At 42.8% G+C, this 14179-nt stretch overlaps 2 protein-coding genes across 11 annotated transcripts in view; one reads left to right on the forward strand and one right to left on the reverse strand.

The window, feature by feature from the left end:
• Positions 1-14179, reverse strand: part of MINDY1 (MINDY lysine 48 deubiquitinase 1) — a 43318-nt gene that overhangs the window by 6756 nt on the left and 22383 nt on the right. Inside the window, exons 2-3 of one of the 7 annotated variants that reach the window (XM_072644749.1) lie at positions 5366-5548; positions 3714-3809 (exon numbers count right to left, since the gene is read on the reverse strand). The exons of 1 other annotated variant lie outside the window; for it this stretch is intronic. The gene's annotated coding sequence lies outside the window, so the exon portion shown is untranslated. Of the gene's footprint in view, positions 1-3713; positions 3810-5365; positions 6001-14179 lie in introns of those variants that run through there. 5 more of the 7 variants (XM_072644747.1, XM_072644748.1, XM_072644746.1 and 2 more) reach the window with 5 other exon arrangements.
• PRUNE1 (prune exopolyphosphatase 1) overlaps positions 10382-14179 on the forward strand; it is a 48207-nt gene continuing 44409 nt past the window's right edge. For 2 of the 4 annotated variants that reach the window (XM_072644740.1, XM_072644741.1), the window contains exon 1: positions 10382-10618. In XM_072644740.1, coding sequence (XP_072500841.1) covers positions 10397-10618 — 222 coding nt within the window. In that variant the 5' untranslated portion in view covers positions 10382-10396. Of the gene's footprint in view, positions 10619-11059; positions 11164-14179 lie in introns of those variants that run through there. The other 2 variants (XM_072644742.1, XM_072644743.1) reach the window with 2 other exon arrangements.

A 14179-nucleotide genomic window follows, 5' to 3' on the forward strand; every position in this document is an offset into this window, starting at 1 on the left:
CATAATAGTTGTGTTGTATAGGACTAACTATATTTCCCTCCATCCTATCCTGTCCCCCATTACTTCCATTCTCTTTTAACCCTATCCCTCCCCATGAGTGTCGACCTTGAATTGCACTCTCCTCCCCATGCCCTCCCTTCTATCATCCCCCCCACCCTGCTTGTCCCCTTATCCCCCACTTTCCTGTATTGTGAGATAGGTTTTCCTACCAAAATGAGTGTGCATTTTATTCTTTCCTTTAGTGGAATGTGATGAGAGTAGACTTCATGTTTTTCTCTCACCTCCCCTCTTTATCCCTCCACTAATGAGTCTTTTGCTTGCCTCTTTTATGAGAGATAATTTGCCCCATTCAATTTCTCCCTTTCTCCTCCCAATATATTTCTCTCTCACTGCTTGATTTCATTTTTTTTTTAAGATATGATCCCATCCTCTTCAATTCACTCTGTGCACTCTGTCTCTATGTATGTGTGCATGTGTGCATGTGTGTGTGTGTAATCCCACCCAGTACCCAGATACTGAAATGTTTCAAGAGTTACAAATATTGTCTTTCCATGTAGGAATGTAAACAGTTCAGCTTTAGTAAGTCCCTTATGACTTCTCTTTGCTGTTCACCTTTTCATGGTTCTCTTCATTCTTGTGTTTGAAAGTCAAATTTTCTTTTCAGCTCTGGTCTTTTCATCAAGAAAATTTGAAAATCCTCTATTTCATTGAAAGACCAATTTTTCCCCTGAAGTATTATACTCAGTTTTGCTGGGTAGGTGATTCTTGGTTTTAGTCCTAGTTCCTTTGACTTCTGGAATATCCTATTCCATGCCCTTCGATCCCTTAATGTAGAGGCTGCTAGATCTTGTGTTATCCTGATTGTATTTCCACAATACTTGAATTGTTTCTTTCTAGCTGCTTGCAATATTTTCTTTCACCTGGGAATTCTGGAATTTGGCCACAATGTTCCTAGGAGTTTCTCTTTTTGGATCTCTTTCAGGTGGAATTCTGTGGATTCCTTGAATATTTATTTTGCCCTCTGGTTCTAGAATCTCAGGGCAGTTTGCCTTGATAATTTCATGAAAGATGATGTCTAGGCTCTTCTTTTGATCATGGCTTTCAGGTAGTCCCATAATTTTTAAATTGTCTCTCCTGGATCTATTTTCCAGGTCTGTTGTTTTTCCAATAAGATATTTCACATTATCTTCCATTTTTCCATTCTTCTCTCTTTGTTCTGTGATATCTTGCTTTCTCATGAAGTCATTAGCCTCCATCTGTGCCATTTTAATTTTGAAAGAACTATTTTCTTCAGTGAGCTTTTGAATTTCCTTTTCCATTTGGCTAATTCTGCTTTTGAAAGCATTCTTCTCCTCATTGGCTTTTTGAACCTCTTTTGCCAATTGAGTTAGGCTAGTTTTCAAGGTGTTAATTTCTTCAACATTTTTTTGGGTCTCCTTTAGCAGGGAGCTGATCTGCTTTTCATGCTTTTCTTTCATCTCTCTCATTTCTCTTCCCAGTTTTTCCTCTACCTCTCTAACTTGATTTTCAAAATTCTTTTTGAGCTCTTCCATGGCCTGAGCCCATTGGGTGGGCTGGGACACAGAAGCCTTGATTTCTGTGTCTTTGCCTGATGGTAAGCATTGTTCTTCCTCATCAGAAAGGAAGGGAGGAAATGTCTGTTCTCCAAGAAAGTAACCTTCTATTGTCTTATTTCTTTTCCCTTTTCTGGGCATTTTCCCAGCCAGTGACTTGACCTCTGAATATTCTCCTCACACCCACCTCGCCTCCTGATCCTCCCAGCCAGCGTTTGGGGTCTGAGATTCAAATGCTTCTTCCAGTCTTAGGGCTTTTGGCAGGGGCAGGGCTGCTATTCAGTGTGAGATTAAGTTGAGGTGCTCAGGTGGGGGCAGGGCCACCTCTCAGGCTCAGTTCCCTCAAGGGGTTTATGCACAGACCTTCCACAATGGATTCAGGCTCCCGCCCGCTTGGGGAGCCCCGGTCTGCAGCTGCCTCTCAGCTTCTACCTCCCGGGGGGGCCTGAATTATGGGGGCACCCCACTCCCCTCTTGACCCGCCAAAAAGACTCTCTCACCGACCCCCGTCACCTGTGGGTGGAGGTACTTGTGTGGCCACTGGAGATCCCGTCTCTGAAGCCTGCTCGGATCTGTTTCTCTCGGTGCCGTGGCCGCGGCCGCAGCAGATCTGGGCTGGGCTCCGCGTCTGCAGCACGACGGACCTTTTGTGAGAGGTTTGCAGGTCCCTCTGTGGGTGGAGGGACCCTCATGGCCACCGGAGATCCCGTCCCTGAAGCCCGCTCGGATCTTTTCCTCTCCGTGCCGCGGCCGCGGCAGGGCTGCACTCAGCTCCCAGTCCCGGCGCCCAGTCCGCAGCGCGAAGGACCCCCCACAAGAGGTTTGCAGGTCTCTCGGGAACGGAAAGCTCCAATGTTCCATGGCCTCTGGGTGCAGAATTCGCCGTGAGTTACTTCCTTGTAGCCGTTCTATGTGTTGTGGGTTCGGAGCTATGTGTATGTGCGTCTTTCTACTCCACCATCTTGGCTCCGCCCCCCCTGTTTTGCCTTTTTGAAGGACAGAGTGGAGAGTAAGACCTGGGCTCTGAGGGCTCCCAAATTCATCTTCCCTTCTATAATGACATCCTTTGGGCAAAGGCATATGGGAGGTGCATTACTATCAACCATTTGGCCTAAGAGGATTGTTCTTGGACCCAAAATCCAAGAGCCCTAATACATCCTGGATGGAGGGGAGATTTCCTAGTCAATGTCAGGGTCCTGGTCAGTATGATCCTAGAATCCAGCCTTCTCATAAGAGAAGGTGGTATTTCCTGGACAATGTCAGCCTTGGGATTGTTTCTCTAATAACTTCAAGTCTGAGAATTCTGGTACTCAGGATTTTATAGATAGAAGGAAGTTATTGGGTAGCACCAGCCTCTTAGGGAAGAAGAAGATCATATACATGGCTCCTTGAACTGGAAGAGCAGCAAGAGAATGAAACTGCAACATGAGGGAGTAAAATATCTCTTTTTCCTTCCCTACTATCATGAATTATTAGTATGGTGCAGTTCCAATGGAAAGGGGGTACATATCTAACAATGTTTTTCCTTTCTGTGGATAGTCTGAACCTTTAGAATAATACTCTAAACCTTAATGCCTAAATGAAGATGAAACAGAAACTCACCAGAATATTTAGGGTTTACCTCCATAACAATCTCAATTTCATTTCCCTTCCTCAGGGAATTTGAACCATAAGATATTACTAAGATTCTGGAGGACCACTTTGAAGATGGTGGACTCATTGGCAAAGGAAAGAGAATCTTATTGACTGCTTAGTGGTTACTGTGAATATTTATTTTTGCATTTTCTGAGGAGTAGAATAAAGGCTGTCCTGTTCCCAGTATGCACTATTACCCTGAGTGCTTATGTAGGAGCTAGGGATCCTTTCACCCCCATCTTTGGAAACTGAGTTTGAGTTACAAATTGAAATTTCCCAAAGGCAACTCAGTGGGAATGATAGAAGACAAAGAGACATGGCCTATGTGGCTGCATCCAGTTGTGAACCCAGAACTTAAAAGATTAAGGTTATACACATAACTGGATCAGTAAATAATTAATTTACTTATTTAATGCATGTTCTTGTTTTATACTTATCTAGCTATCTTGGTGTCCTTTATGTCTATAACCATTTAACTAAATAACAATAGGGACATAAACATGCCTTGGATGATAGTTGATGAAAAGGGTCTTGGGCCTTGATCTCTAGGAAACATCCCTCCTTGAACCTTCTTGTTCCCATTTCTTTTACACAGGTCCCCTGAGAGAGAGAGAGATGAAATCTTCATAGAAATCATACCTTCTTCACTTCCCTATACTAGCCCAGAATGCTTCCCATTTTGAAACATATAGGGATTTGAGGGTGGAAGTGATAGGAAGAACTAGAGATGGGGGATGGTAAATGAAAGTTCAGGTTGAAAGAATTGGAGGAAGAGGCTGCCGAGCATGTACTCAAATTTCCCATCCTCTGAACTTAAGCATATAGCTAACTGCATGTCATCTTCATTTTGTTAATTTTAGGTCAGAATGCACAGAAAGTACTCTCTCTCTTTCTCTTTTCTCTCTCTCTTTCTCTCTATCCTATTCCTCCAGCCTTCTAGGAGACACTTAAAGAAAACTCAGGAAGTTGATATTAAAATGATGGTTAAAGTTGGAACAGTTTGAAATACCTGTCTCATATCTTCTGGGTAGTGTCAGTATCTCTTTATAATTAATTGGGGGATAGGAAGCTAATTGAAGACTTCAGAGGCAGATACCCTTTAAAATGAATGGTATCAGAGCTGCTAGGTGGTACAACGAATAGAACACCAGTTGTGGAGGCAGGACGACCTGAGTTCAAATACAGCCTCAGACACTTACTAGTTATGTGACCCTGGGCGAGTCACTTAACACCATTGCCTCCAAAAAAGAAAAATTAAAAGAATGGGGTCCTATCAGGTCAGAAAGGACTGGATCAGGGACTAGGGGTTAAACAACAAGAGATTCTGAGTCTTAGAAATAATGACCAGATATGATTGTACATGTTATAGCCTACATCAGATTACATGCAGTCTTGGGAAGCGGGAAAATTTTGAAACTCAAAATCTTTTAAAAATAGATGTTAAAAACTAAAATTAAATAAATTTAAATTTAAAAAAAAAAAAAGAAATAATGACCAGACTAGACAAAGATCTAGAAAGCTCCCATTCCTCAAGGTATACAAAGTATCATGCCCCCTATGCCCACCTTGGAGTGGTGGGTTTTAGGATTTCATTTTATTTCTCTGTAGTTGATGTTAAGTGGGAATGGTCAGACCAAAACTGATCAATTCTCTCTTCCTCTTGGTTCCCCAAATTCTTAACCATTCTTTCTACCTTAGGTCAGGGAGGATAAAATAAAGTCTCAGTCCCTTCTTGAGACGAAAGGGACATTATCAGGGAATTCTTAGAGAACAACCAATTATGATAGATAAGAAGGCAAAAGAAAAGAGGGACTTTGTAGTCCGCTCAAGGAGACCCCAGAAAACTTCCCTTTCTCACTTCAGTCCCCCATTGTCCCAGATTCCTTTTCAGTCTCCCCCAAACTCTCAATTCATGGTTCAGAGTTTCTCCTCCAAATAACTCAAAACAGTATTGCGGTGCCCCATCCACTTGCCTACACAAAGGAGCAAGATGCATTAAAGGAAATAAAATGTAACAACCAAAAAGCTCCTACATTTTCCCCCTCAAAAGACCTTTCAGAATGTCTGGAATAAACCTTGGAAGGGTGGTGTCATATCCCAAAGGCTAGATAGGAAAGAGAGATGGGGTAGAGGAAGTAATTAAAAGAAAGTTTTACCTTAAACCAGAGGGAGTTTGTGCAGGGAGTCAGTCAGGAGTTTGCAGGGGCTCCCAATCCAGAGAAGGATGCTCTTTGCTCAGCTTCAAGAGCTGCTTGCAGCTGTCAACACCTGGGCTGACGGACTTCAGAGCTGGTTGGTGTCCAGGCTTGGTGGAAGCAGTTTTGTACTCACGCCCACCACTGTCAGGCAGTGGGAAAGAGAGGGGGGTGCCTCAGATATAGCTCAGCTTTCTCCCCTCAGTCCCATCCTGTACACCCTTCCAATACTCAGACCCCTTTAGGCTTTGGGAGGGTCTCCAGGTCTAGGGCGTGCTAGGGTGTGCTCTCCAGGCCCTGACTAAAGCCTGGTTTTCCAGGGGGAAGTTTCTGTTTGTTCTTCTTTTCCTTCTTCTTTTTTTCTATTGAGAGAAATCATCAGTTAAAGACAGATTCCCTGGGGCAGGGGCAGACTGCCGAATTCCAAAAGGTTTTCATAAGGGCCATCTGCCGTGGTCAGCAGCTGGCGACAGGCAGAGAGAGGGAGAGGGAGAACGAGAAGGAAGCAGAGAAAAACAAGAGCCCTTCTGTTCCCTCCCACTGCTGCTAGAGAGGATGAGGACTCTTGTGCCTCTCTGGTGAGAGCTGGGAAGAGCAAGGGGGGAGGAGCAGTAGAGGGAGGGGACCACGTGCTGCCCACCCAGCCTTCGGGGAACAGCCTGGGAGCTTTCTGGTGTGCTACTTGCGATTGACTCATTTCTTGCCAATGTGTATTTTGGCGTTTTCCCCCCCATGTTCCCTCCTTGTACTCTTAGCCCCTGTTCTCCTTTCCTGAGCCCTTGCTGTGTCATTTTTCAGCCCAAACAAACTGGTTGAGCTCTCCTTATACAACCTTACACCAAGTGGTAACTGAGAAGACAGTACAAACAGTCCAAGACTCCTGAGTTCCGCATCTTTGGCCGTTTCCCCACTCCTCTCACCCCCATTAATTACCAACTTGGGAGCATCAAAGAAGGAGTAGGGTTTGAGAGAGGGAAATAAAAAGATGGATAAGCAAATGAAAACAACTGAAGGAGCAATACATTAACTTTGCCTCAGACACTACCACGGAGTAAGAAGGGTAGGATGAAGGTAATGGGGATCTGTGAGAAGTGACAAGGACATAGGAATTCCATTTCTAAACTCTGAGGGGACCCCAGATTCAACTGAACAATCATTAACTAGCCCTATGAGCTGGGCACCGTGCTAGGTGCTACATATACAAAGTTTTCAAAAGAAGCCTTGAAAGGGCAAGTGATGTGTTAGAGTGGCAAGAAGTCCCATAGGATCATGTAAAATTGAGAGCTGGAATGTCCCCATAGATACCTCAGACTCAACATTTCCAAAACAAGACCCAATATTTTTCCCTTCTAACCTACCCTTATTTCCAGACTTCCCAATTTCAAAAATGAAAGTCTCTGACTTCAAGAAAGTCACATTCTACCCAGTGATACAACATGTGTACAGATAAGTATGTAGCAATAGAGTGTATCAGTCAATCAACAAGCATTTTTTTAAGAGCCTATGTATGCTAGGGCCAGGCATTACTACTAGGTGCTGTGGGTACAAACAAAAGAGTGAAACATTTCCTATACTCAAGGAATTTACATTTTGCTGGGAGAAACAAGTACACCCAGAAGTATATGTGAAATAAACATAAAGAAAAGAAATACAATATTGTTAAATACAAAGTAGCTTGGGAGGGGAGGATGCTGGCACTTGAGATCAGGAAATGCTAAAATGTAGCAGATAGAACTTGAACTTATCTTGAAGGAAGAGAGCAATTCCAAGGCAGAGCTGAAATGGAGGTACATTTTTATGAGGAGTAGCCAGTACAAAGGCAGAGATATGAGAGATGGAATGTATTATACAAGGAAGAAAGAGAAAGTGAGTTTAGCTGCATCAGTGTGGGAAGGGGAGAAAAATGTCTAAGGAGGCTAGAAAGACAAGTTGAGACAAGGTTGCAAAAGGATTTTAAAAGCTAAATAGTGAAGTTTATATTAGATCCTGGAATCAGGAGGCAACCATTAGAATTTATTTAATAGGGAATAACATGGTGACATTTGTGCTGAAAGAAAATCACTTTGGCAGTTGTGTGGAGGTTGGACTGGAGAAAGACTTCAGGCAGGCAGATCAATCAGGAGGCCTTTGCAATAACCTAGGCAGAGGTAAAGAGGGCCTAAACCAAGCTGGGCACAATAGAAATAGAAGGGATCCAAAGTGAGAAATGATATGGAGGTAGACACAGCAAGACTTGGCAGCTGAGTAGATGTGGAGGATAAAAGAGAGTTAGGAATTGAGGACAATTCAAAGGTTTCTGGGAGTCTGGAAGAATGCTGGTATCTTCTATAGAAATAGGAAAGTCTAGTTTTGGGAAGAAAGATATTTAGTTTCTGTTTTGCATATGTTAAATTTAAAATATTTCTGGGACATCAAGTTTGAAATTCCTAGTTGGTCCTTAGTGATGCTCAGAGGAAAGGCTAGAGCTGGATATACACATCTGAGTCATCTGCATAAAGATGATAGTTAAACTTCATGGGAATTAAGATGGGCACTGAGAGAGTATGTACATAGAAAAGAGAAGAGGACCCAGGACAAAACTATGTTCACCCCAGCAGTTAGGGAGCATGATAAGAATGATGAACCAGAGAAGGAATCTGAGAAGTGGTCAGAGAGGTAGGAGGAAAACTGGGAGAGATCATTGTGATGAAATCTAGAAAAGAGAGGGTATAGTATCAAGTTAACAGTGTTTAATGCTTCAGGGAGGTGAAGGAGGTTGAGGACTGAGAATCATATTTGGCAGTTGAAATACTTGATAAATATGGACAGAACAGTTTCATTTGATTGAAGAAGTTGGAAGCCGGATTGTGAAGGGTTAAAAAGTGAGTGAGAAAAAGGGAGGCAACCAGTAGAAAAGTTATTTCCAGGAGTTTGGCTAAAAAGGAAAGGAGAGTTTTAGGATGATAGCTAGAGGGAAAGATAGGGTCTAGTGAAGGGTTTTGGATTTTTTTTAAGCCTAACATCAAGAGCCTCTGCTGAGTCTGAGAAATTGAGGCACTATGTCCACTACCTTCTCCACTAAGGTGTCCCCTCTCTCTGCTCTGGACACATGCCCATGGTCCAGATCAGGTTCAGTCTTGAGGGAATGTGATTACCAAGAAGAAAGGATAGGATATTTTTTCTTATAATCTTTAGCTCAGTTAGCTCCTACCTTGGCAATCTATGAACAAATTATTTAAAACTTGGGTTTTGGCTCATTTATATATTCCCCAAGGGGGGAAATAGGAAGTTATTCCATGTACAATAAAAATCAAGTATGGGACATGTATTTCTACATAGAAAAGAAATGCTAAAAGATACAAAAGACTCTCAGCAGACATGGACAATAACTAAGGAATTGGTAACATATCTTCTATTTCATTCTGCCAGGAAGTTAAGCCATAGACATCAGAATATGAAGCAGTTTGCAGAACCATTAGAACTGTCATTGCAGATCAGTCATTCCACATTTTACTTCAGCTTCACATTCTCTTTCAAAGCCCATCTTTTTTGTTAGGTTAGGAGTTTGAACTCCTTCCCCTGATGATGGTGCCCTCTCTGAGGCAAGAACTTCTCCTGTCAATAAGGAAGGTCTTCATGGTGAACCCAGGACCTCTGAATCTCTCAAACTCACAAACTCTGAGGAAATCACTTAACCTCACTCAACTTCACTTTGTTGTGGTTCAGTCTTGTCCAACTGTCCTCGACCCCATTTTGGTGCTTTCTTGCAAAGATTCTTCTCCAGCTCATTTGACAAAGGAGGAACTAAGGCAAACAGGGTTAAGTGACTTGCCCAGGGTCACACAGTTAGCATCTGAGTCCAGTTTTGAACTCATGATGGTGAGTCTTCCTTATTCCAGTGCCTCTCAGCTGCCTTCAACTTTACTCATCAGAGTCAATGTGAAGATCAAACAAGAAAACTAAAATAAATGAATGAAGTGCTTTGCAAACCTTAAGGCACTGTAAAAATTCTAGCTAGGGATTTATCTTGGATGCCTGATCACCTAACAAGGAAGAGAAATTCAGAAGAGAATAGATGGTGGGGGCGTGGCTCAGATGCAATCTCGTCTAGTTGAGACCCCAACTCTAGTCTCTCTGACTTCCTTCAAGGCTCAGCTAAAGCCTCACCTTCCACCAGAAGTCCTTCCTAATCCCCCTGAATGCAGGTGCTCATGCATCTCTCCTACATCGGATATACAGGCTATGTTTCCTGCATGTACAGTATCTTGTTTGGACGTAACTCTTTACTTATTGTCCGGATTATGAGAGCTGCAGGAGCTGTCGTTTGCCTATCTTGTATCCCCAGAGCTTGACAGAGCGCCTGGCACAGTGCTAGTTGACTGACTGACTGACTGACTGAGAGGTGCCTCCCCCCTTAGCAGAAAACCTCAGGTTTTTGTTTGTTTTGTTTTTTAATGCCACCTGGAGGGTAGAAGGAAGAAATCAAACCGGAAGCCGTCTCTTTAACCAATGCGCCAATTCCACGTCTTGGAAATTCGAGTGATCAAAATGTTCTAGGATTTTTGGAGAAGGGTGGTCATTTCCTTCTCTTGGAATAAGGACTCCCCCAGAAAACCCAAGGAAGGTGTTTGCTATGTAGCACACAAGCCGACTGTCTCTGATGCTTTGTGAACCAGAACTGTGTGAACAGGCTTGAACTCAGTAGAAAAGGACAGAAGTCAAAGTTTGGGTTTTTGTGGCATTTGCAAACATCCACTAAGTATTCTCTTCGGAAATGAATCCCCTTTATCTTCTCTCACGACTTCAACGTTTCCTCAGGCCCAACGGACTACATTTCCCAGCAAACCTTGCGCCAACCCGGGATGCATTCCTGCCTCCGGAAACCGTTCTGTGGGCGGGACCAAGGAAGAGGCGGCTCAGGACGTGGCGAGAAACGAGTGTGTCTCCACCCTCTGAAGGGCGGGGTGACGTCGGGCGACGAGAGCGGACCGATGACGTTCCCCCTCTTCGGGCATGGGGCGGGGTCGGTACGCGGTGCGTGCGAGCCCCGCCCCCTTTCCTCCCCAAGGCTCGCGCCTCTGGCCGGCTGCCTGTGGCCTGCGGGCTCGGGGCGGGGCGCGTCGTGGGCAGCTGGAGGGGCTGCTCTGCTGGGCTGCGGAGGAGGTTGTGCTGAGCCGTTCCCGCTGGAGCTCGGTCATGGAGCGCTTCTTGCAAGGCTGCCGGGCCGCCGTGCAGGTAACGGAGTCGGGGCCCTTTCCGTGAGGGTGGGACGGGGCGGGGCGGGGAGGTGAAGTGAGGTGAGGAAGGGGACCCCGACCTCCGCCCGTGAGATCCTTCCCGCCCCGGCGGGTGCCAGGCTGGCTGTCACAGGCGCCCCTCCCCCCGGGGCCGAGCCGGGGCTTCTCGGGGTTCCCCGCCCCGCCCCCTCCCCCCGGGTAACTGACGGCTCACCCAGGCTGGCTTCTGCCGGCTCTCCTGAGGGCCATGGGGCGGAGGCCCGGGCGCCCGGGCTCTCCCCTTGGCACAGTTTGGTCACGTTCTAGAGAACAGGCCGTTGTGGTCTCAGTCTCTGGGCTAAACATATACTTTGTCACCCGCGCGGCTCTGCACGCACACCACATGGTGTCCTGCCCCCGTGTTTTCTCTCCTTTAGGCACCCACACTTAATCATAATTCCCTGCCGTCTGAATGTGTAAACATGAATAATCCTGGACGCGACTATTGTGAATGTTAGCTTGTCTTCGGTCTTCTCTGAATACGCTATGCGTGACCCATTCCTGGTCAGTGGTGAAGTATGCCTAGGCTGATGGTCATAGCTATAATACTAACAAGTGGCATCAGATTGACCTGTAAGCTTTGCAGAAGCCTTTATCTCATGAGATCCCACACCAGCTCTGTCAGTTTAGTGCTACAGGTGTTACTATCCCCATTTGACAGTGAGACCCAGAGAGGTGTGGTGTGGTGTGACTCGAATAAATGAAAACGAATGACAAAACATATTAAGTGCTTACAATGTGCTAAATATTGGGAATATAAAGATTGAGACACTCCCTGCTCTTAAGGAACTGAAAAGAACACATATGCAGGTTTTCCCGACTTCAAATCCACTATATCCACTACATGGTGTTATCTCTTTAAGAAGTTTGCTAGGAAAAAAGATTCTCCTAGGTCATATTAGCATATTTCATTTCTAAGTCAGATTATACCTAAAACAACTTAGGGGTTAGTTGACTCTCGTTTTCCTTTAAAAAAAATCTCCTGATTTTATAATTTTCTTGTATTCAACGAAATTTAAACAGATATTAAATGTGTACTCTATTTTTGGATAATAAATGATAGTGTCTTACAATATCCCTGATAGGTGAGAATCAGCTAGTGTTCACTTTTGTAGATTCAGCCATTTATTCCTTTTTAAAACAAATTTTTATTGATATCTTTTTGCTTATTACAACATTAGAATTTCTCCTAGTATTATACCTCTCTCCACTGTTTCCCAGAGAGTCGTTCTATATAAAAATTATTTTTATAAAGGAAAAAAAAGAAAGAGGAAAAAGAGAAAAAAACCAGCAAAACCAAATAATATATTGGGAAAAGTCAGAAAATATATACAATATTCTATACCTGTGGACCTACTGCTTCTGCAAGGGAGTGGTGTGAGGGGTTATCTTCTCATATCTCTCCTTCAGTGCCATCCCTGTTCTTTATAATTTTGCAAAATTCACTTTTGATCATTTTGTGGTTCTTTACATTTACGTTGTTGTAGTCCTTTCAGTATTGTTTTCTTGGCTCTGCTTATTATACTCTGTATCAGATCCCATAAAGCTTTCCAGTCTTCTCTATATTCATCATATTCTTTATTTCTTACAGCATAATATAGTAATACTCCATTACATTCTTGTACTTTGGTTTGTTTAGCTAGTCCCCAGTCAATGGGCATCTACTTTGTTTCCTATTCTTTTCAGCCATTTATTCTTTGACTTCGGGTAATTGAAGTACTTGCCCTAGGAGTAGGGGTAAATTTTAAAACCAATTATATTTTAAATTTTAAAATAAATTTAAATGTTTTATTATGTTTAATATCATGTATTTAATATATTAATATCTAACCATGTGTCATTTTATTATATGAATAATTAATATTTAAAATTTAGAACCAGTTATACGAAGCTTTTCCTTATAAACAAAATTTGGGATATCTCTAAGGATCTTCTGCTTCTAAAATTCTGTAATTCATGTTATAAGTAAGAAAAAATGTAACTACTTAACAGTTAAAATATTGCTCCTAATGAGGTTTAATAATCAGTCCTAGAGAAATAGTTTTCAAACTTTTATGGACTGAAGTAGGGAAGAAAGAAAATGGACATGAAATTTCTGTGCAGGTTAGGGTCTTCTAGACTTTAAGTTGTGTACAGAATACTGTAGCCTCCAAGAGCAATCCAACTTTGTGACTTTTTATTTTGTTTAGGTGAAGTAAAGGGATAATTCAGGTGTCCAAAGGAGACCATCCAGGATGATGAAGGGCCTCAAGTCCATGACATGAGGATCTGTTGGAAGAATTAGGCTCATTTAGCCTAAAGAAAAGAAGATGGAGGAGGCGTGTGTGTGTGTGTGTGTGTGTGTATGTATAAGACGGAGTAGTTATCTTCAAATATTTGAGGGCTGCTATGTGGAGAAGGTATTAGACTTGTTTAACCTGGCCACCTTCCCCAAATAGCAGAGTGGAAGTTGCAAAGGGGCCAATTTAAAACAGCTCTAGCTATTCATATGGAATGGGCTGACCTATCGTCCCCTTCCTTAGAGAGCTGTTCAAGTAGAGGTTTTTTTATATGTGCTTTGGACTAGATGGTCAACTCTCAAATTGGTTGACTAAGGAGTGATAAATACATTCAGTTCAACAAACATTTGCTAAATATTATTAGGTTGTATTATAAAGTATTTAGCATCATTCGTTCTATTCAACACAGAGAAGGATGGGGAAATAGTAATATAGGAGGAATGAATGAAAGGAATAGTGTCAGAAGGATATATTTTAGACAAGAAACAGTGATGAAGACAAAGGTTCATGTTGAACTTTTGGGGAAATAAGCAGAAGATTTTACAGTTGCTTATGGAGCTGATAACCCAACCAATTCTTACATATTTTTAGCTTTTGTACCAGAAGCATGTCCTTCAGCTTTTGTCACAGTGGTGTAGGATGACCCATTTAAAGGGCATTCTGTTAAACAAATTGGCTCATATGAATTTGTCCTTTGCTGTTCTAGGACTGATGGCCCACATGGGTGATGGATTTATCTTTCACTAGAGTGTACATTTTCTTGTCTTCAGGACTCAGGAGCTATCCCCAAAAGGTCAATCTGATGACTGCCCAAGGATCTATGGAGTTTATGTATTTTTCAGGGGTTAGGTTGGAATTAACAGTCACCTGCCATCCTTGAAAACTTTGTCTAATGGCCTGATATCACTGAAATTTGCCTGTTCTACTTTGTGGAGGTGCTCTGTCATATCTTGTTTATTTTTTTAAAATCAGCATTGAATACTGTAATATAAAGTATGTATATATTGGACAAGACTAAGCTTTTGAAATTTGGGCTCCAGCTGGTATACTCCATGGGTGATCATCAGGTAAGCAGAAACAAAGCAAACTAGGTTCTGCCTTATGGCGCCTTTTAAAAAAGGAAAATAAATATTTTATTTATTCGTGGATCATAGATTCCATTTCTTCCTTTAGAAGCTCAGGTTTCCAAATTGCTACTAAGCATAGCTATATTTGGCCTGAACACTCTCTCCCAGTCAGAA

This window comes from Notamacropus eugenii, chromosome 2 (genome assembly GCF_028372415.1).
Source record: "Notamacropus eugenii isolate mMacEug1 chromosome 2, mMacEug1.pri_v2, whole genome shotgun sequence".
Lineage (NCBI taxonomy): Eukaryota > Metazoa > Chordata > Mammalia > Diprotodontia > Macropodidae > Notamacropus > Notamacropus eugenii.